Raw genomic sequence first — 21,879 nt, 5'->3', positions numbered from 1 at the left:
CCCGACGTGGGGCTCGAACTCACAAACCAGGAGATCATGACCTGAACCGAAGTCGGACGCTCAACCGACTGAGCCACCCAGGTGCCCTTTTATTTATTTTATTTTTAATGTTTATTTATTTTTGAGAGAGAGAGAAAGTGTGAACAGGGGAGGAGCAAAAAGAGAAGGAGACACAGAATCCAAAAGCAGGATCCAGGCTCCGGCTGTCAGCACAGAGCCTCACATGGGGATCAAACTCATGAACCATGAGATCATGACTTGAATCGAAGTCAGACACAACTGACTGAACCACCCAGGTGCCCAGGCTTAAAATAACTTTAAAATTAAAAAAAAAAAAGCTTTTCTTTAGAGCATATCCAGAGTCATTTTAATTTTAATTTCCTTTTTCCAGAGGTGAAAATAGAAGCATGTAAAGATGAAACTAGGAGTTTTAGAATCTACAATGAGTTGGTTGCAGGTTGTATTGGACTGATGGAGCAAAGGTAAGTGGGTAATACAATTCCAATGGACAAATGCTAGTAGGTTTGTGAGAGATTGCCTGCTGAATGGCTTCAAAAGTCCCATTCCTTTGGTAAATTCATGAAGACACAAGGTCCTCTTCTTACTGTTTGTGGACTTAAAATAGTATATTTTAAATTATATTTCCTTTATAGTAATACATACCATTTAGATGAGATAGTAGAAAAGATTGCTTCTACCTTAGACAATGCTTAAATTTGGTTATGAGAAGAATTAAATTTTAATTAATTAATTTTTATTTAAATTTTTTAAAAAATTTTTATCAGATTCCAGCTAGTTGACATATAGTGTAATATTAGTTTCAGGTGTAGAATTTACTGATTCAACACTTCCATACAACACCTGGTGCTCATCACAGCAAGTGCCTTCCTTAGTTCCCACCACCTTTTTAACCCATCCTCCCACCCACACCCCCTCTGGTAACCATCAGTTTAAATAATTACATTTTAATAACCCAATCGGCTCACAGTTCAATTTTCTTCTCTATTATTTTATTCTATTTCAGGAAAAAGGGGGGAATTTGTCAAAAAAAAGAAAAAGAAAATAAAACTAAGATCAGATCAAATGTTTCTTGCGGGAATGGTGTGAGTCCCCTATGAAAGCAAGGGTCAGCTATGTAATTCACACTGGGCAGCTCAGAGTAACAATTACACATAAAGGCTTTTATCATAAGGTTTCAAGGGGAATTTTGGTAAGATTTTTCCAATATTTTTTTCTCCCATAAGTAACATTTGTTTCATAAAATCTAACCAAATAACCCCATTTTACATTAATTGGAGTAAAATATACTTAGACATAGTGGTTTAGCGTCCATTGTGTTCAACACTAGTAACATTTTCTAGACTGCCATTCATCTTCACACATTGTTTTGTGATGTACACTTCTGAACCTAAAAAACATCACCTTGAGATTAAGCTCTAAACATCAGCCTCATTCGTGCCAGAGTTTACTCAACTGATTTAATTAATATCTTCAGCTCCAGAAGCTGCAAAGCTGTATCATATCTGCCAGTTATCTGAAGATTGTATTTCTTATGCCCTTCATTTCCTTTCCACTATCAGCTCCCAATATTTATCAGAACTTCACCTGTCATTGGCCTTATCTACATATTATTTTTCAATCATTCTTTCTCTCTGTAACCCAAAACAGCACATTCAGATATGCATATTTGAAATGGGAATTGATATGTCACAAGAAGACACTGTGTCCACACTGCATCTTGCAGTGTAAATACCAAGTGTTAAAGCATTAAATATCTGAGAGTTCTCTAAGTGATCAACACAACCTTGGAAGCTGAAAGCTGTAATTCAAAGCAGAGTTATTTTTCACTGAAACAAATAGCTTACAAGAAAGCAAAGCACTATGAATAACACAATAAAGAGATGACTTAGAAGGTAATTGTAGTTACGTAGCAGTTACATGAATGTCCATTTATCCCATTTCAGCAGAAATCCAGGAGTCCAGTATAGTGTGGGGGGCTTGGGAATGCAAATACCTGTGCTTGGATTCTGGCTTTGCCGCTAAGGTCATTCTGGGCATGTCACTTCTTCACTCTCAGCCTCAGTTTTCTCATCCATGTTGATTATTTCATCATGAAGAGAATTAAGTGGGTTCACAGAAGATAGGTCCTCAGAACAGAATTTGAGGTATATAATGAGTCCTCCATAAGTGTGCATTATACCATGATCACCATGAGCTCATGGTTGGACTGTTAAGTCTCAGTGTAGGTACTCAGATATTTATAATTCCTCTTGGCAACATGTCTTAATTGCATGGAGAAACTGATGTTACCAGCTTCACCTTATATATGGAGAAAGTTAGTTTTAAGGACAGGAAATCATTTATCAAGGTTAGTGAGGGAGTCAGTGATTATCCTGAGCATGAATTCTCATCCATCTGGTGAATTCCTGGGCAGCAGCACAGATTACAGTCTCAGCATTCTCTCAAGATAAATACACCATTAACAGGACAAAACATTTTCTGTTCTTTAAAAAAAAAAAAAAGTAAGAGCAGGAAGAAACTTTCTGTAGCAAAACATCAAGACCAGGTGGTGCATTTGGTTATGTAGAGGGAAGCAGCTCATCAATGGGAGAGGCACCAAAGGGTTTATTTTCTGAGCACCTGATTTGAGGTCAGACCTGGATGTTTGCCCTGGAAGTTCTCTCAGTGCCTCAGACTTTAGAGGGATATTCTGATGACCACTTCCCTACAGAGGCAGACCAGGCTATTCCTTCACTTTCAGGTCACTTTCCAATTGGATATTGATTGTTCCCAGTTGGTAGCACCCCCATGGGAGAACTCACACATTCTTCCAGCAAGGGGGAAACATATCAGGGTATTTGAATTAGGGGGTACATAGAAACATTGATTTACATAGCTATTGAAACTGGAATTCTGAACTTGATATTTATAATATCACAAAGGACCTTAAAAAGTTTAAGAACTTAAAAGCTTATGTCTATTTTCAACAGCCTTGTAAATTATCTCTTTGAAATGCATCATGAGTTCTTTCCCCTGAACTATCTATTGATACCTATTAAACCATTGTTACATTTTTATTGCTTGTCTCATGTCTATTTTTTTCTTCTAATTTTATTCTCCTTCCTGCATACTTCTTTACATGTCTAGGCATGATTACTATGAAGGGATTGTTCATAGAAATGACCTATGGCTGTTTTAGAACCAATGACCCTCCTGTTAGAAATTCGGAAGAATTACATTCTTAGTTAATATTTTATTTGCATGTGGATGGAAAAGCTGGACTTCCAGGTGTTTGTATATTATAATGTTATAATGTAAATGTTGTATAATCAACATTTGTAGATAAAGAGAAAACCGACTTGGAATTCTTTTATCAGAATGTCCTATTCAAAAACACCAACAAGATGCATTTACTTTTAGGTAAAGACATAAATTGGGCCAGAGACAGTGGAAAAAAAAAACAGAGGTCAATGGACCCTATACCCATATCCTTTCCATCCCTCCATTTCAGACTTTGTTACTCTCACTCAGTCACTGAAGTCTTCAAAGTCATTTCTTAACATTCCTTTTTGTAAAATTTTTCACATGGTTTTCATAGTTTGTAAAAATGTCATTTGAACTTCTAGTACCTAAAGAGCATGTCCTAAGATTGATCTATTGCTGGTTTCAGTCTCTATAACCCCTTTTTTCTCCAACTCTTATAATCTACATCCAGCAACACACACAACCCCACCAATGATAGAAGATGATGCTCAATTATTATTTAAAAATTTTTAATGTTTATTTTATTTTTGAGAGAGAGAGAGTGTGAACAGGGGAGGGGCAGAGAGGGAGACACAGAATCTGAAGCAGGCTCCAGGCTCCAAGCTGTCAGCACAGAGCCCGATGCAGGGCCTGAACTCATGGACTGTGAAATCATGACCTAAGCTGAAGTCAGATACTTAACCTACTGAGCCACCCAGGCCCCCTTATGCTCAATTATTTCAAGACTTTGAATCAACAATCAGACTGCTTTTCCTTCCTGGAGCAACCTTGCTCAACTCAAGAATATTTTATAACCTTGAGAACTCAAATCTGCTTCCCTCAATCTTCTTGCATCTCCTTCTTTCTCTCCATTCTCTTTTTCCTTCTTCTTTCTTTCTTTCTTTCTTTCTTTCTTTCTTTCTTTCTTTCTTTCTTTCTTCTTTCTTCTTTCTTCTTTCTTTCTTTCTTTCTTTCTCTCTTTCGACAGAGAGAATGCATGAGAAGGGGAGAAGGACAGAGAGACAGAGAGAAAGAGAGAGAAAGGGAGAGAGAGAGAGAGTCTTAAGCAGGCTCCATGCTCAGCATGGAACCCACTGCGGGGCTCTATCTCATGACCCTGGGATCATTGAGCCAAAATCAGGAGTTGGACACTCATCTGACTGAGCCACTCAGGTGCAACATCCTTCTTCCTCACTTTTGTTAGTCATTGTAGAATGCAATTAAGATTTTCCATGCAGTCACACCTAAAACTTCTTATTGTGCTTATTTTTTTGGTCTCATGATGGCAACAAAGTTCATGATAACAAAATTTATGCATTTTTATTGTCATATTCCTGATATCTAGCATACAGTCTGAAACACAGTATCTATTGAATAAATACTGGTGGATACATTAATTGATATAATGTCCAATGAGAAATAGTTAAGTAATAGTTATACATCTAATGTCGATAAAGTACCTTAAAACCTGTTGCTGAAAAGAGAAAAATATGTCTTGAACAGTGTGTGAAGTCACGTTGAATTTTATATACACATACCATATATGTATAAATTATATGTAAATATATTTGATAGTGACAAAAGTGGAGAAAACATTAACCTGAATACATTCTAACTTTTGTTTTACTCTAGTATTCTCTGTTTTAACACTTTCTCTTTACCTATTTCCAATGTTTTATTTCTTTACATCTATTATCTTTTATTTTTATCAATTTTTAATTATATGTAATATATAATATATTCATTATATTTATTATAGTACATACATTAGCTTATATTAATATTTATTATATAAATTTAAATATAATGTGCATATGACTATATATCATATGCTTATTTTTATAGATTCTATAGTTTTATCATGAATTTCATTATATATTCTACAAATATGATATGTTTTGTATATTATATTAACCATATTATATATTGTATTTATAATGTATTCCATGGTAAAGATAAAAGATCAGTATTACGTTATATATTAAATTTATATAAATATAATTAATAATATACATTAAATGATGGCAGATTATATATATAATGAAATAAGTGATAAAATCTTCATTTTTATTTTCATTCATTTATACACACACATATATTGATTTCACAATCATGTTTTGGAGTTAAGGTCATCAAGATAAGTGGCATATTACATTTGATATCTTTTAATGCTAACAATGTGTAAACATAGAAATGCATACAGAGTGATGTAGAAATGAATTGGAAAAGGCAACTTTTCTGTAAAGATTCACAGAAAGTGTTATTTGAACCAAGTCTTAATAGATGTGTAAAAATATGTAGGCAGATGCAGTGAGCAAATACTATGAAAATCACAGCAGGTGATAGAACTTGGGAATGGAAAACCACACTCTCAGTTGAGAGAACTGGAAGTACTTCCTTCTGTGGCTTGGAAGGAGGCATCAAAAGCTGGCAAGTTAGGTTTAGACAAATATTGAGGGGTTTGTAAACAATATGAAGCATTTATGACTTTACCACTGAATATTCCTACTCAAAATTGAATACATTGTTTATTTACCCATGTTCATTTCCAGCCATAGCATGGTACTATAGAGCTACCATCTCATACAGTCCTTACACTATCCCTGTAAATGAGAACTATTTATCATCTCCATGTCACAGACAAACAAACCACAGCTCAACGATACCTAGTGCTTTACTCAAGGTGCACAACCAAACTGTAGATTACTAGGAATTAAAACTTAAGCTTTTTCTGTTACCAAAGTCCTTGATTTTTTATCATGCTTTATAGACTTACATTATCATTGAAGTGACAATGATTGCATGTGTATCTAAGACAGTGAATATGGCTTCAATTGTGTTCTGGTGGAAGGACACTAGTTTTAAGTCCATTTTAATACCACAAAAAAAGAAATTTGTAAAACTTGGATGAAGACAACAAACTTGATAGTATAAAGAAATATAGTCAGCAAAAAAGTAAAAGCTCAAGAGGATTGTTGAGACACAACTTCAGAGTAAAGACTTAGGGTCTTAATGTGTTACCTCTTTCAGCTGCATTTATTTTTTAAGAGGCTGGAGATCACAGTGATTGATTTTCCATATTGTTCTTCAGACATCTAAGGTTTTGAGGTGGGATAGTGCTTATATTAATTTAGCTTCCCTAATCATATTATTGTGCTATAATCATAGTCATATAAATTATATATATATATGACTTACATGTTTATATAGAATCTAAATTGTGGGAGGTGTTAAATAAGTAGCAGGTATCAATGTGTCACAGCTTAGGTGAGACTTTGGGTCCAAGTATTTATCCCAAGGAGAACATCAAAACAATGGTTCCCAATCCTATTCTTTGTGTAGAATTTATCAGTATGATTATTCCTGGCATCACCAAGTAACTTGAGACTTAGTAGACACAGGCTATTCTTAATTACTCAATCTACTTTTTTTCATCATATGTAAAACTTCAACAATTTAACTTCTTCCTAGTCACCAGTCCAATATCCCACTGATAGTTAAATCTTAATGATTTCACTTAGCTCTCTGCAGCATTTCTTGCATTTTATTTACATCACCTTCATTCTCTCCTAAATTCATAACATTGTGTTTGTTCTCTGTTATGTTAGCTGCCTATATAGTTTCTGGACTAGAGTGTCTTCTTTTTAAGAATCTTCTATATTGCTTCTTTTTTCTCCCAAGTTTCTATTTAAATTCCAGATAGTTAACATACAGTGAAATATTAGTTTCAGGAGTAGGATTTAGTGATTCAATAATTCCATGGACTAGTGTTCATCACAACAGTGCACTACTTCATCCCTATCCCCTGTTTAATTCATGCCCCTCACCCTCACCCATCTCTCCTCTGGTAACTCTCAAAAAAAATCTTCTATATTGTATAGTCATATTTATCTTGAAAATGAAAATTCAAACCCAACAAAAACCCTCCGAACAAGAACCTCTTCTATCCAAATAATGTTTACGAATGTTTATGGTCTTTGAAAAAATGGCTCAAATTTACCTTGTAAATATTATATTCTGTTATATGGCATACCCAGCATATGCAATAATCACACCTCAAATTTAGTTTAGTTCATTTATCTGATGGCATTATATAGTGTACTATCCATTTCTGTCCTCATTTTTACCATCGTGAAATTCTGTTTTTTTTATTGCTCTCCTCATTTTTGTTTTGAGAGAGAGAGAGAGAGAGAGAGAGAGAGAGAGAGAGAGAGAGAGAGAGGCGGGGGAGAGGGGCAGACACAGAGAGAGAATCCCAAGCAGGCTACACCCTCAGCATGGAACCCCATATGGAGACTGGATCCTATGACCCTGGGATTCTGACCTGAGCTGAAATCAAGAGTCAGATGCTCAACTGACTGAGGCACCCATGCGTTCCTTCCTTCTCATTTTTTTAAGAGCAAGATATAATCTTACCCTTGACTTAATCTAAATTTTCCCTCTATAGATTCTTTTCCCTACTCTGCATTCTCATAACACATTGCTTACCCAGATGACATGTTGTACATTCTGACATTTCATCATGTTCTTACCTTACTTACCTATCCATTTGATAGATTCTGAGAATACAGTATGGTGTTTTGAATTCCCACATTTCCTACAAAATTTTATTATTATTATTATTAAAAAATGTTATTGATAAGACACTGAGGGGAAGACTTATCCTTGATGCATTTTGACTTTTATTTTGTCCTCAAGGTAGAATGAAAACCTATGATCCACAGACCACATATGCCACTTCATGGGATAATAAGTGACATTGCACATGGTATTCTCTACATTGGCTCTTTATCTTTACCTACATCCAAAGTCTTATTTTTCAACACTTAGACCTTAACTGTGAAGGAATTGATATAAAATCCCTGCAGATTCTGTTTCATGTGACTTTATCACTCTGAAGTTAATAATCACAGCAAGAGTAATGTGTTTGACCAATGACAGCACCTTCCCTGGGTTCATTTTGGTAGGCTTTTGTGACCGGCCTCAGCTAGAGCTGGTTCTTTTTGGGGTAATCTTGTGTCTTTACCAAGGCAATGTTACCATCATCCTAGTTTCCCTCTTGGACTCTAAACTGCACACCCCAACGTACTTTTTCCTCTCCCACCTCTCCCTCCTGGACCTCTGTTTCACCAGCAGCATTATTCCTCAGCTTCTAGTCAACCTGGGTGGTTCAGATAAGTCCATCATTTATGGTGGCTGTGTGGTTCAGCTCTATGTCTCTCTTGCCCTGGGATCCACGGAGTGTGTCCTCCTGGCTGTGATGTCCTGTGATCGGTACATCGCTGTCTGCCGTCCTCTACATTATGCCTTTGCCGTGCGCCCCAGCCTCTGTCATACCCTGGCATCTGTGGCATGGCTCAGTGGGGTAGCTACCACTCTTATACAGTCCACTCTCACCCTGCAGTTGCCTTTCTGTGGGCATCACCAAGTGGATCATTTTGTCTGTGAGGTCCCTGTGCTCATCAAGTTGGCTTGTGTGGAAACGACTTTCAATCAAGAGGAGCTATTTGCGGCTAGTGTTTTATTCCTGGTGGTGCCTTTATCACTCATCCTGATCTCCTACTGGAACATTGCCAGAGCAGTACTGAAGATCAAGTCAGCCATCGGATGACACAAGGCATTTGGGACCTGTTCCTCCCACTTAATGGTTGTCATAATCTTCTATGGAACCATCATCTTCATGTACCTGCAGCCAGCCAAGAGCAGATCCAAAGACCAAGGAAAGTTTGTTTCCCTTTTCTACACTGTGGTGACCCCCATACTGAACCCTCTCATCTACACCCTGAGAAACAAAGAAGTAAAGGCAGCAATGAAAAAAATTCTTGATAGAACATTATGGCTCAGTGAAACATGATTATCAAGAATTTTTTTTTTAGGAGGCAGTTATTAAGACTGATTCATTTAATGGATGATGACTCAATAAATTATTTGGTTATGTTCATAAACCTATAGTGGGTTTTGGTAGAAAAAATTCAATAGCATTTGAATTTTTGAGTTTGAATGCTCATTTCATCACATAATAGCTGTGTGACCTGAACAATTTGCATAACCTTTGCACTATGTACAAACCAAAATGTACAATATTGAGCAACCCAAATTAAAATTAGATCACTGTCTTAGGCATTTGACTTTTAATAAAGTTGGTTCATAAATTTTATTGCATTTAATAGCCATAATTATATGCCTGCCCCTACTCTGCATTCTCATAACACATTGCTTACCCAGATGATATGTGGTAAATATGAATGGGTAAATAAGGTAGGAACATGATGAAGCATGTCAGAATGTACAACATATTTACAATGTACAAGCATAATTATCTGCTATATGGTATTATTATAAGTTTTATTTTGCAGAGATTGAAATATTTTGGCCATTTGCTCAAAACAGAAATAGCAAACTCTAAACCTCAGTGGCATTACTTTTTCAATAGACCATGGATTATTGTGGTCAAGTCTCCTGTGTGAGTCCCATTACACACCGAGTTTATCTCTATTGCTGCACTTTTCCTCCTGTTTAACAAGTTTCTGATTTTTTGTATTTCTCTCTTTAGTAGGTTTTTGAGAATGGCAACTATGTTTTGACTTAATCACAATTTAAAGTAGAATATATTTACAGGTGGCCCCCAGATTTATACTTCAACAAAGACATTTTCTATTCCCATCTCATGTTCAGCTATGTATTTTACTTCTCCACCTGGGTGTGTTAAAACAGCCTCAAAATGAACACATCAGAACTAAATCAAAAGGTCCCTGCTTTTGGTTCTTTTTTGCTCTTTTCGATATCACAAAATGGAACAGGGATTATTTTAATTCCTGTCGTTTCTTTTCCTACGTATGTAAACTATACACAATTCTGCATAGTTTACCCACTTCTTTCCATATTAATTTTCTGCTACCTATGCACTGCTGATATGGCTTGCTTACTAGATGGAGAGATTTTTTTTTAATTAATTGATGATCTCTTCCATTATACCCTGTATCTTATTACTAGGTACATGCAGTTTGTAACACATCATTGAACTTATGTTTGTCTTATCTCCTTTAAGAAATGCATTTATTTGTTCAACAATTATTGAGCATTGAGGGCACAGATATGAAAGACACAGTACCCAGGCCTTTTTAGAGTTTATATGCTAATGGTCCAACTCAGTTAATTGGTAAATTTTCAGTATGTAATAGTGTCTACTATCTAACAAAATAAGTCAATGGTAGGGGAAAAAACTCACTTTCAGGAAGTTGATTTAAAATTGGATCTATCTCTGGGGCACCTGGGTGGCGCAGTCGGTTAAGCGTCCGACTTCAGCCAGGTCACGATCTCGCGGTCCGAGAGTTCGAGCCCCCACGTCGGGCTCTGGGTTGATGGCTCAGAACCTGGAGCCTGGAGCCTGTTTCCGATTCTGTGTCTCCCTCTCTCTCTGCCCCTGGCCCGTTCATGCTCTGTCTCTCTCTGTCCCAAAAATAAATAAACGTTGAAAAAAAAATTTAAAAAAAAATTGAATCTATCTCAGTCAAGTCATAAGATTAATGGCTATTTTTTTTTAATTTTATTAAATTGATGTGGTTGCAAAGCAATGTTATCTAAACCGTGGTATCTAAACTTGAATAAGGAGAAAATAATTTATATTGTTATTGCTAAATTATAGATAAGTTATTATGTGTTTAAGAAAAGAAAGAATCCATGGGTGAATTTTAAAGTGGCTGACAGCTTATAACAGAAGCCAAATAGTCTTCTGGTGCTACAATCCATTTTAGAGGACAGAGAGAACATTTTCTTTAAAGTTATTAGAAGTGTCAGAGAATATATGAAGAATGTAGCAAGATATGGTTGTAAATAGAATGTGCTCTTTTGTGCTGAGGAAGGCACAAACATCTGTGAACTCCAAGTAAACCAGGGCTTAATTATCTAGAAAAATATATGGGAAATGAAAATAGATTTTTTAAGCAGAATTGGAAATTGTTGATAAGCATGATCAGAGACTTGGATAACCAAGGAAAAATGAGGACTCTCTTATTTTGAATAACAATAAGGCAACATTCATTTTTACTTCTATAGGACAATTATAAGAGTAGAAAAGATAAATAAGAATGGAAATTTTATTTTTTCTGCTAAAAAATGTAAAGGGGCAGTTTACTATATAGTGAGAATAGCACAGCACAATAATGCCTGGCATTTGGTGTCCCATTGGAACTCAGTCCACAACCACATTGATATTGTCAGCCAGTTACTCAAGGGATTTCCTTTTGAGGTTATTTCTCTAAATTACTATAGTTTCTCTGAATTCTCTGTAATTACTGAAATATATTATTTCTCTGTCACGTATTGTGTCACAATGGGATAATCAGGATATTTAAATTGGCAAATGTTTTAGGAAGTGTCAAGGTGAGCTCTTGATGTCTTACTTAGTGAACCCTTAAATGATATGGGGGAAGTTATGACCTCAGGGCACTTGTGCGTGACCATATCCCAGGATCCTCTGTTATGGACATTTTAATGGGTTACATATTTTCCATAGGGGGAAGATCCTAATTCTCTTACCCTCTGGGGATGTGATTAGGCCACATCAACAGGGCCATTTATTTTTCTTTCCTACCTTAAGCTATTTCCTCATCACAAAGGTAAGTCATTGGTGTTTCTCACTTCCAAGTTATTTCTTAGAAATGTAGTCACTGAGGATAGCTCACTTTCTCCTGACACTTTGCCAAGCATGCCCCAACACCTAGTGTAGACCATTTCATTTTTTCCTCTTATTTGGAATGAGAATTTCTATGTTGTACTGCATGGACCAGGAGCACCATTTTTTTTTAATTTTTAACAATGTTTTTATTTATTTTTGAGACAGAGAGAGACAGAGCATGAGCAGGGGAGGGACAGAGAGAGAGGGAGAACAGAATCCGAAGCAGGCTCCAGGCTCTGAGCTGTCAGCACAGAGCCCGACGCGGGGCTCAAACTCACAAACTGTGAGATCATGACCTGAGCTGAAGTCGGACGCTCAACCGACTAAGCCACCCAGGCACCCCAGGAGCACCAATTTTTTGAGCTGTTGCAGAGAGATTCAGTCCCCAGAGGAAAATCTTTCTAGTCATTGTGATACTAGTTAATTGTAACTGAGGGTCAAACTTAACCTGTGCACTAGACTTTGAAAGGTGTTTTCAACATCATTACATACTTTTCTAGGTAGAGGAGAGAGATTAGACATCATCTTTTTGGGCATACTCACATCTGGTTTGGGTGGCCTCTACAACGACTTGGATGCCTCCTTTTCTCAGAATCTCACATTTGGTTCCTAGCTTGTCCTTTCTTGAACAACTCCTGTGCCTCTGGGACCTTAATCTGGGAACACCTATTTATTTCCTTTAAAGAAACAGGCAGCTGAAGATACTGTGGACAAGAAAGTAACTCCTGTGGCCAGAATGCATGTTCTTGCCCTGAAGTAGGTACATTTACATTCATAGGCAAGTTGTATGTTTTACTGCATGTAGAGCAAACTGTGAAATTAAAGCAACTCAGAACTGTGAAGTCTATGGATTTCAGACTAGTCTTTTCATGTTGTCTTTGACTACTTCAAAACCAAGCCGAAAACATCTCATAAAATTGTCTTGGTCTCTGTCGCTGTCTGTGTTTCTGTCTCTCTCTCTCTGTCTCTCTCTGTCTTTTTGATGCCCAATATCCCCTCTGCTTAAAGGCAGCAAAGACTGGGTTTAAATTTTTCATTTCTGAGCTTTCTATATTCTTTAAAATGAAAAAAAAAATATCCCACCCACATATTTTTGCATGTGATACACACTTGTGAAACATCTTGGCAGAGAGTAGAGACATCTCATTGAATCAAAAGGGAATTAAGTCAGGATATACATTATTTGCTCCACCAATTGATCTTAATTATGATTATAAATAAATTAAGAGAAATTGAGGTCTAAGAGGAGATTAATATATGACACATTTACCACCCTCTTTGCTCCTTTATCTAATTGAGACCTCAGTGTCCTGACCTGTTCTGGGCCTATGTTTGATTCTATAGAAAATCCGTATGCTTCCTCCTTTCATGGCACATGTCATAATCTTCTCAGTGAAAGAGAATTTGAATTCAATTTTAAAAATCAGTTTTGAGTGAACTTTTTCTTGTTATTAAAAGCCACATCTAGTCAGCTGACAATATTTATGTCCTTTGGCTTAGAATTATTTGGATGAAAGTTGTTATTACTATATTTAAAAAATAAGCTTTTATTTTGTGTTTTGTTGTTGGATCTTAGAAATGAAAAAAAGAGTCTGCCCGAATAGAGTAGCAGGTTAAATGGCTCATAACATTTGTATACTGGAAAGTGTTTATAGGAGATTAATAATACATGGGCTCTGCACTACGATAGCACTTTCAACTCATGCCCTACAATCATACAGTGGAATAATGGATGCCAGACTATTCTCAAAGTGGAAATAATTTCCCATAGAGAAAGAGGCATGGTATGGAAGTTCACAAGATTTGTTGATACATGTAGTATTTTTTTAAGTTTATTTATTTATTTTGAGAGAGAGAGAACAAGTGGGGGAAGGGTAGACAGAAGGAAAGAGAGAGGGAGGGAGGGAGAGAGAGAGAGCACGAGAGAGAATCCCAAGTAGGCTCCACTGTGTCAGTGCAGAATCCCACTTGGGGCTCAATCTCATGAACTGTGAGATCGTGACCTCAGTCAAATTCAAGAATTGGATGCTTAAGCGACTGAGCCACCCAGTTGCCCCTGTCCATGTAGTATTTATGAGAAGGTCAATCAAGAATAACAAACTTGGAAAGTGAGACTAGAGCTGGAGTCTGGTGAACAGGCAGGGTCTGAACAGGTTCTCAAGGGAGGAATGAGCTCAAGGAGTGGGTGTGAGCAGCTGTGGGAATGTCTAGCACAAGCAGGGGCAGGGGATTTAATCAGTGCTTATGTGTTAATCTGGCTGGACACCATGCAATATGAAAACATCCAGAAGTTTACTATACTTTAAGGTAGATAGGCCTGAGGTATACCCAAAATAATATTGATTAGAATAATTTCATTTTCTGAAGGTGGCACAAAAAATCAGTGGTCTTTAAGGGTGAGGGGTGACCAGAAAGCAGTATCTCCAAAGGTATAGTGAACCCTATCCCATGGGATGCCCCATGTCACCACAGGTAGGTTATGGACAAAGAGACCAAAAGTGCTCATGTTAGAAGGTCTTATCAATGGCCAAATCTGAAATTCAGCTTCATGTGGTAGTTTAGAGCCCAAGCTATAGTGTGTGTTGAGTGGCCAGGAAGACTAGTGTGTACAGAAAGAAGAAGCAGAAGTGCAAGGGGGCATGGTCAGAACCTGGGAGCACTGGAAGCGATGTTTGGTTGGACTTTGAAAGACACTCCTTAGATATTGGTGAAAGGAGCAACTATTAGGATGATTTATTCAGTTCCAATTAGACGACCTTATTGTTTCCATCGTATCACTGTATATTTAAGGAAATGGGTCTTTGTTTACAGATATTTTCTGCTTTAATAAAGAAAATAATGATAGTATTTTTTAATGCAGATATTTTACAGTTTTATAATAAAAATACAAATTGTTTACAATATAGCCTCTTAATTTGCTGTTTTATATGAAATTATTAAATTATTAAGCTGTTACTAAAATAGTTATTAAAATTATCTTATTGGTTAACTTTGTTCTGTTATCTTTAATATGATAGTTTTTAAATACTTTTTAGGGGCTGTTTTATTAATATCTGTGATTAGTTTTATTATGTTATGTAAAATTATTATTTTTGTTTCTACTGTTTTATTTTTTAACATTTTTAAAACTTATTGACTTTAATTTGTTTCTCAATTTACCTTGTTCAAAAAGTGCACTAAAAAGTATGTTTACATTTTAATATTCAATTTTTTTAAATAATTCATTTAATAATTCCCAATTGAAATTTTGGCATAATTTTCCACCTAAATTTCTATTGTTTATTTAAGTTTTATAACAGCGAGAGAATATAACAACAAAAATTTATATTCTATACATAATTTAGTTTTTTTTTATTAAAGCTAGGGGTGCCTGGGTGGCTCAGTAGGTTAAGTGTCTGACTTTAGCTCAGGTCATGATCTCGCAGTCCATGAGTTTGAGCCCCGCGTTGGGCTCTGGGCTAACAGCTCAGAGCCTGGAACCTGCTTTGGATTCTGTGTCTCCCTCTATCTCTGCCCCTCCCCTGCTCACACTCTGCCCTTTTCTCCCTCAAAAATAAATAAACATTAATTTTTTTAAAGCTTAATAATTGGTCAATTACATAAACTTTATTATATGACCGGTATACTGTTTTTTTTTTATGTGCTTATTTTATGTTACTTGGTGCCTGAGAATTTAATAGTGACATATCTTCATGGTGGATTAACATATGATTACATGTTACTTTTTTTATTATATTATTACTTTAGCTTGGATATTAGTTTTCATAGTGCTAAAACCATGAGTGTTTCATGTCAAAATTTACTAACTTTGAAAATTTTAAGATATATGATCTTTTTGACACTGATATGTCATCTTTCATACTAACACCTTATTTCTCCTTTCCATTGTAATATGCCTGTGCAAGTTACTCAGGCATATCTTTTTTATTCAGCTCTTTCTTCCCCTCTTAAATACTAATTAGGATATAACCACTATATATGTCTTTAATTGTTTTCTGCAGCCAGTTTACCTTTAAAATCTATTGTTTTGAATCATTTGTTTGAACAACTCCTGGTTTTCTTAAATTTCTTGAGTGTGAAAAACTACTGTTCCTTTCCCAAATATTTATTCTGCTTCTTGGATAAATGCTTCAAGTGTATGCTCTTCACCTAAATTTTGTTTCTTGGAGACTTCACCTTTTCTGTTTCGTCTTTGTCTTTGGTCTTGATTTTGTATTATAGACTTTTTGAGATGTGCAAAACCTAAGTCCATGTTTTATATTTCTTAAATACTTATTATCTTTGGATGTACATAGTGATTGATGTTTGTTTTTTCCCAAATGTACTAGGAACTGTTTGTCTTTTCCTTTTGTTCTTTTTTCCTCCTCAGTGCTATTTTAATTGAACTTTTAGAACATGAGCTGGAGGAGTAACTTTTGGTCATTTAAAATTTGTGTTCAATCCTTCAGTCACTTAGTGGGCAAGTTCAGTAGATAGCTGGAAAATTCACTCAGATATAGTATTTTATGTCACTTATCCTCCTAATAAAAGACATCTCAGCTCCAAAACCATGTCTTGTGCAACTTGGCATTCAGCCTGTTACTCATGTATAAATCTAGTTATTCTTACCAGCCGTGGAGCCATCTTCCATATGGGAGCACATCTTCAGTGGCATATTTTATTTTCCATGGTCTACTACATTTTATACCTTGTTTCTCTAAATGGGTAATATATAGGATGGCACTTAGAGAAGAGTGTTTCACTCTTTCTGTTCATGTGATTTTGTTAAGTTTCAACATATCAGGCACATATATGTGGAATGTGTGATACAGGTTTATACATATTCCATAGTTGTGGAACTATTCCTATTTAGAATATCCTTACTCTACTCCCTGTTCGATGTGTTGACACTATTAGATTTTAAGAGAGAAGTTGTGGAAATACTGCATTCACTGTCAATATATCCATCTTAATAATGTTTTATAGAGGCGTGCCTGGGTGGCTCAGTTGGTTTAAGCTCCTGACTCTTGATTTCTTTTCAGGTCATGATTTTACAATAATGAGATCCAGCCCCCCATTGAGCTCTGTGCTGCACATGGAGCTTAATATTCTCTCCTTCACTCTCCCTCTCCCCTTCACTCTCCCTCTCCCCCTTCTTCACTTATGCTGTCTCTCTCTCTCTCTCTCTCTCTCTCAAAAAGAAATTAAAACAATGTTTTTGTAGAAATTAAAAACTTTCAATGCTTAGTAATGTATGATGTTCTTAATGAGTAATGAGCATACTTAACTTGTTCAGAAAAATTGCTATGATTAAAAGGGTCCAAGGTCAGTGTTATCTATAAGTGGAATTAGTTAACTTCTGTGAAACTTGCAATGCACTTTGGAAGGTGAATGGACACTGCTCCTGTTCTCTGTGAGTCCATTTGTAGATGTTTACAGTGAAATTGGTAAAAGTTCAGAATGAAAGGGAAGGTGAACTGAAGTAATAATTGTTCACTGTGCATATTAGAAGGTGAAGATTTGAGGACTCACCAGTGAAGGGGCTGGGGACATTTTTCAGGGCACTGACCTGAAGTGACAAAAAAAAAAAGAACTGAAAGTAGTTAATTCTGCATAATATTTATTCAGGAAAAAATGAATTTGAAAAGATAGCATTTTAGAAATGCTTTAGAAAAAAAGATAGAATTTGAAAAGATAGCTTTTGTAATAGACATATTTTCTTTATGTCTGTTATATAAAATATATGAAACTTCCTACTGGGAAAGAATGAAACAAAAAGACAAAATAATGAGGATACTGCAGGATGTTTCCATTTTGTCCTTACAAGATTGAGGTGGAGTTCATCAAAACCAAGAGGACTGTGTGTGGCCAGACTCCTACTTATATTACAAGTACATCTATCAAATTTGTGCTTTTAATACAGCCATGTCTATTCTGTTCTATTCTATTCTATTCTATTCTATTCTATTCTATTCTTATTTTAAGTTTTAATTTAAATTTCAGTTAGTTAACATATAGTGTAATGTTAGTTTCAGGAGTAGAATTTAGTGATTCATCACTTACATACAACATCCAGTGCTCATCACAAGTACTCTCTTTAATACTCATCACCCATTTAGCCCATCCCCCATCCAACTTCCCTCCACTAACCCTCAATTTGTTCTTTATAGTAAAAAGTCTCTTTTATAGTTTGCCTCTCTCTTTTCCTCCCCTCTTATGTTCATCTGTTTTGTTTCTTAAATTCCACACATGAGTGAAATCAGATGGTATCTTTCACTAACTGACTTATTTAACTTAGCATAATACTCCCTAGCTCCATCTTTGTCATTGAAAATGGCAATATTTCATTCTTTTTATTGGTTGAGTATTACTCCATTATATATATATCATATATGGTGTGTATATACATATATGTATATATATATATGTATATATATATACATGTACATATGTAAAGAAGATATGGTGTATATATATGTATATGTACATGTATATGTATATGTACATATATATACATATGCATATGTGTGTGTGTGTGTGTGTGTATATATATATATATATATATATAACATATCTTCTTTACCCATTCATGAGTCAATGGAAATTTGGGTCTTTCCATAATTTGGCTATTGTTGATTGTGCTGCTATAAACATAGGGGTGGATATATCCCTTCAAATTAGTATTTTTGTATTCTTTGGGTAAATACCTAGTAGTGCAATTGGTAGGTCATAGGATAGTTCTATTCTTTTTGAGCAATCTCCATACTCTTTTCCAGAGTGGCTGCACCAGTTTGCATTCCCACCAACAGCGTAAAAGGGTCCCCTTTCAGCATCCTTGCCAACATCTGTTGTTTTCTGTGTTGTTAATTTTGGCCATTCTAATACAGCAATGTTTAAATAGATGGAAGAGTAGCATGTGTTTGAGGCAGCTCCAATTTGGAGGAAGATTGGTAAGCCCTGCTCATTCATTCATTTGGTAATGATATCTAATATTTACTAATTGACTAGATATGTGTTAGTTAACTAGTTGACTAGAGATGTGTTAGTTTCCTTAAGGAAAATGAAATAGGAATAAAATGTTGAATATAATTTGGGTGAATTGCTGAATAATTTTTGAGAGGCTAATTTGTGCTGAACACTCCAAGGACTGGGTGATACAAAATGATATTATATATGAATCTTGGCCTCATGAATCTCACAAGCTGTTGTGAACAGACACATGTACAACTTAGTCAAGTGAACGAATAGAAAAGATGTTGTATACTACCTAGTAAAGTGCCAAACAATTAATCCACCAGCAAGTTTCCCATATAATTAAGAGCAAAAGTTTTGGAGTGTGTAGTATTAAAGTACAATGTTACTGAGAGATGTTTCTTTGGCAGCTGTGGTATAAAGGAAGGAATGAACTTTTTTCTTTTTGAGAGATGGAGAGTCCAAGTGGGAGAGAGCGGCAGAAGGAAAGAGAGAGACAGAGTGAGACAGAGAGAGAGAATCTCAAGCAGGATCCATACTCAGTGTAGAGCCCAATGTGGGAATTGATCCCTAGGATCATGACCTGAGCTGAAACCGAGACTCAGACACTCATGTGACTGAGCCACCCAGGTGCCCCCGAGTGACCTTTCTATGATGAAGTCATAATTACTAGTTTGCTAAGTAGTATTATTTTATAAATTAGATACAATGCCATAACTGGAAATAAAACATTCCTTTAATTACTTGTTTTCAAAACAGAAACCACATTGCATTCACATTTTGAGCTGATGACTAAAATACACGTGATTCCAGGAAAAAAATAAACTTAAAATCGTATGGATAGCTTTTCACTTCCTGAAAATTTGATTTTGGAGCCTGGAGGATCCTTGGTCTCTGAAATGAAAGAGCAGGCAAAAAAAAAAATTAAAAAGCAAATAAACACTGAGAGAAGGAAGAAGAAAGATAGCATATAGAATTAACTGGAACAAGAAATATATTTCAGTATTGCTTACTAAACATATGTGCCTTTGGGTCACACAAGCTCTCAGGAGTTGATTTTTAAAGTAATGCCATTTTTTAAAAAAATTGCAGTGAGGATCATATGTGTCATATATTTGGAGATATAAACTTACAACTAAGTTCCACTATTTTTGGATGATGAAAAATGGTTTTATTCCCTTTTGAAAAATTTAAAAAAAACTGTTTTTTTAAATCTCCTATTGAAATTAACTATGTTTTGCCTTTGTCTGTAACTAGAAAGACATTAATATAAAGGGACAAATTTGGTTGCATGGAAATGATGTTCTAATTTCCTACAGCAAATAATTGTTGCTTACTTCCCACACTTACGTTTTTATTTTATTTAATTTTTTTGACGTTTATTTATTTTGGAGAGAGACAGAGACAGAATGCAAGTGGATTGGGGCAGAGAGAGGGAGGCACAGAATCTGAAACAGGCTGCAGGCTCAGAGCTGTCTGCACAGAGCCTGATGCGGGGCTCCAACTCACAGGCTGTGAGATCATGACCTGAGCCGAAGTAGGACGCTCAACCGACTGAGCCACCCAGGCGCCCCTCCCCACAGTTAGTTTTATTGAGGTGTAACTGATACACAAAAATCTGCACATATTTAATCTATACAATTCATTTAGTGGTTCAGAGTCTGGATATATTCATGAACCATTACCACAATCAAGGTACATAACTCTCATAACAAAGTACGTAATACAATATTGTTAAATTCATGTGATATGTTGGCATGTAATTTTCTAGAATTTATTCTTCTTGTATGGCTGTAAGCTTATAACCATTGAACAACTGCATGTTTCCTCTCCTCCCATCCCCTGGCTACCACTAGTTTATTTGTGTTTCTGTAAGTTTGACTATTTTACATTCTTCATGTAAGAGGAGTATTTGTCCTTTTATGTCTGGCTTATTTCACTTAGCATAATGCTCTCCAGGTCCATCTGTATTGTTGTGCATTACAGAATTTATTTATTTTTGAAGGCTGAATATCATTGCATTAATATCAAATGATATTCCATCAATTAAGGATGAGTAATAAACAACATCTTCTCCATTTATCCATAGATGGCTATTGTAAATAATGCTGCAATGAATACCAAAATAAAGATATTTCTTTGAGATTCTAATTTCAATTCTTTTTTTGTGTGTTTTTTTAAATTTTTTTTAAATTTACATCCAAATTAGTTAGCATATAGTGAAACAATGATTTCAGGAGTAGATTCCTTAGTGCCAGTTACCCATTTAGCCCATCCCACAATCCCTCCATATTTATGAGTTTGTTCTCCATATTTATGAGTCTTTTCTGTTTTGTCCCCCTCCCTGTTTTATATTATTTTTGTTTCCCTTCCTTTATGTTCATCTGCTTTGTCTCTTAAAGTCCTCATATGAGTGAAGTCATATGATTTTTGTCTTTCTCTGACTAATTTCGCTTAGCATAATACCCTCCAGTTCCATCCATGTGGTTGCAAATGACAAGATTTCATTCTTACCGATTGCCAAGTAATTCTCCATTGGATATATATACCAGGTTTTCTTTATCCATTCATCCATCGAGAGGCATTTGGGCTCTTCCCATACTTTGGCTATTGTTGCTAGAGCTGCTATAAACGTGGGTATGCATGTGTCCCTTCAAAGCAGCACACCTGTATCCCGTGGATAAATGCCTAGTAGTGCAATTGCTGGGTCGTAGGGTAGTTCTATTTTTAGTTTTTTGAGAAACCTCCATACTGTTTTCTCAGAGTGGCTGCACCAGCTTGCATTCTCACCATCAATGCAAAAGAGATCCTCTTTCTCCGCATCCTCGCCAACATCTGTTGTTGCCTGAGTTGTTAATGTTAGCCATTCTGACAGGTGTAAGGTGGTATCTCATTGTGGTTTTGATTTGTATTTCCCTGATGATGAGTGATGTGGAGCATTTTTTCATGTGTCGGTTGGCCATCTGGATGTCTTCTTTGGAGAAGTGTCTATTCATGTCTTTTGCCCG

At 35.8% G+C, this 21,879-nt stretch overlaps 1 protein-coding gene across 1 annotated transcript; it reads left to right on the top strand.

Annotated features, from left to right (window-relative positions):
- The first annotated feature begins 7,859 nt into the window (after positions 1-7,859).
- LOC101094819 (olfactory receptor 2G2-like) lies at positions 7,860-9,097 on the top strand. Its single transcript, XM_011281246.2, is given in 1 exon segment — positions 7,860-9,097. A coding segment is annotated over 1 exon segment (933 nt). The 5' UTR covers positions 7,860-8,164.
- Positions 9,098-21,879: the final 12,782 nt, after the last annotated feature.

This window comes from Felis catus, chromosome A1 (assembly GCF_018350175.1).
Source record: "Felis catus isolate Fca126 chromosome A1, F.catus_Fca126_mat1.0, whole genome shotgun sequence".
In the NCBI taxonomy this organism is placed as follows: Eukaryota; Metazoa; Chordata; class Mammalia; order Carnivora; family Felidae; genus Felis; species Felis catus.
The sequence above is the reverse complement of the archived record's forward strand: the minus strand, read 5'-3'. Positions and strand labels throughout refer to the sequence as shown.